At 56.7% G+C, this 2,231-nt stretch overlaps 1 protein-coding gene across 4 annotated transcripts in view; it reads right to left on the reverse strand.

The window, feature by feature from the left end:
- Nucleotides 1–2,231, reverse strand: part of RASGEF1A (RasGEF domain family, member 1A) — a 53,842-nt gene that overhangs the window by 30,777 nt on the left and 20,834 nt on the right. For all 4 annotated transcript variants that reach the window (XM_005861782.2, XM_005861783.2, XM_005861781.2 and 1 more), the window contains exon 2: nucleotides 660–860. In XM_005861782.2, the coding sequence (XP_005861844.1) occupies nucleotides 660–860 (201 nt within the window). The remainder of the gene's footprint in view (nucleotides 1–659; nucleotides 861–2,231) is intronic.

Raw genomic sequence — 2,231 nt, forward strand, 5'->3', positions numbered from 1 at the left:
GCTCAACCACTGAGCCACGCCAGCCGGCTTCTCCCCCATGTCCCATAGGCTACGCCTGACTCACAAAGGCCAGAAAGCCCAGCTCTGCCCTGGGGACGAAGTGGCACCAGAAGGGTCAGTGCAGCTTGGGTCTGAAAGGGAGCAGGCAGGCCCGCTGCTCCCAGAGGCAGAGGAACCCACACGTGACAAGGGAATTCTTTCTCTCTGGTCCTGTTTGGTCCGGCCATGCCCATCTCATGCTGAGGTGAAGAGGGCGGATCTGGACGGTAGGTGGAAGCGGCCCTGCAGTGCGGGCGCTGGCGGGTCCGAATGCTGGCGGTCGTGCAGGGCTGTCCCCTCTTCACTTTGGACTATGGCGGTTCATGCACAAAGCAAACCTCCCAGCTCAGGGATGGGACACGTGCAGGGTGAGGCCTCACAGACTCCACAGCACCTGCTGGCCCTTTAGACTCCTCTTCCTCCCCCGGGCCCTTCACAGAACCTGTCGCTTGCTGGCACCACCAGGGCCATCTTCTACCTGCCTGGGGGCCACAGGGAAGTCCCTCCCCCTGGCCTGCCATGCCCCTCCCCTGATACTCCCTCCCAGTCAGGCAGCAGCTTCCCCTGCAGCCCAGGTCACCCCCTCCCCCACCACACCGTTCTCCAGGCCCAGCACTCACATCAGGGTAATAGTCCACTGTGGGGACCAGGTGCTCCATCAAGGCCTCCAGGGACCCGGAGATGAGGCGGCCATCCTGGAAGATGAGGTCCCCGGAGCCGCTGGCCCCACCTCCTCGCTCCCCCATGCCAGGCGGCACCTGTCCACTACAGCTGGGCCCAAGTACACTGGAGCAGATGATGGACGTCTGGGGCATAGCTTCCTGCGAGAGAAGAACAGGCCATGAGGCATCAAAAGAGCCTCCGCCAGGTCCCCCCTGGCCCTCACGGCAAGTAGGGTGCCATCGGGTGTCAGCTTGAGCCCTGGCCGCTGTGGCTCAGTTTGTTGAGCATCCTCCTGTGCACTGAGAGGTGCGGGCTCGATCCCTGGTCAGGGCAGATGCAGGAGGCAGCCAGTCTATGTGTCCCTCTCACAGCGATGTTTTGTTCTTTCTCTCTCCCTTCCTCACTCCCTAAGAATCAATTTTAAATCTTTTTTTAAAAAATCATGGACATCAGCTCAAGCGGACGGGTGTGCAACCGCTAGGTGTCTTCAGCACCTGCTCCATGCACACCAGGCCTCATTCCAGGTGACGGTACACACAGCCATGTCCCCTGGGGTTAGATTGCACTGGCAGAAGAAAGCGATGCCCGTGCCCGGAGGAGAACGTGAGCACACGAGGTGGGGGTGGGTCAGGCCGCCTCGGGTAGGGGGCCTTGGCACACACGGATGGCGCCAGCTGTGCAGCTCTCTGGGATAAGAAAGGAACGTTCGAAGCATAGAGAGAGCAGGTGCCAAGGTCCTGAGGCCAGTGTGTGTGGAGGAGATAAGCAGGTAGATGGTCTGAAGAGGGACCGGCCGGGCCGTGCACACGCCCAGGGCCAGAGTGCAGCCTGCTGCTTCTCCGAAAAGGCAGGAGGTGTGGGAGCTCTGAGCACAGGAGTGGCCCGACTCAGGGTGAAGGTCACTTTGGCTGCCATGTGGAGACCCAGCAAATGAGGGACCTGAAAACCAGTTGGTGGAGAGATTGTGCAGGTCAGGTGGTGCTGAGACAGGTAGTAAGCCCGGACAAGTGGAATAGGGAAACTGAGACAGATACTTAACCAGCCCACCAGTTTACAGCCACCTAGTAAATCCCAAAATCCTATCTCCCCTAAGCAAGGACACTTAAGAGTAGATGGCTTCCCCTTTCCTCCCAACCAGAGGGTAAATAGCTTAAACCACCCTATTCAGAGGGACAGATAGAAGACTCCTCCCCCACCTTCTTTTTTTAAATATATTTTTATTAATTTCAGAGAGAAAGTCAGGGTCAATCTCATTTTGGCTCATCAGATTAAAGCTGGTGAATATTCTACTGAGATCCTCCCCTCAATGCCCTAAATGCCCAGCAGCCATTTTTTTTATTATTTTTATTTTTTAAAATGTATTTTTATTGATTTCAGAGAGAAAGGTAGAGAAAGATAGAAACATCAATTATGAGAATCATTGATGGGCTTCCTCCTGCACTCCCCCTAATGGGGATCGAGCCTGCAACCCCGGCATGTGCCCTTGACTGGAATCGAACTGGGGACCCTTCAGTCCGCAGGCCAGCACT

The sequence above is a fragment of the Myotis brandtii genome, unplaced genomic scaffold, assembly GCF_000412655.1.
Source record: "Myotis brandtii unplaced genomic scaffold, ASM41265v1 scaffold1563, whole genome shotgun sequence".
Taxonomy (NCBI): Eukaryota; Metazoa; Chordata; class Mammalia; order Chiroptera; family Vespertilionidae; genus Myotis; species Myotis brandtii.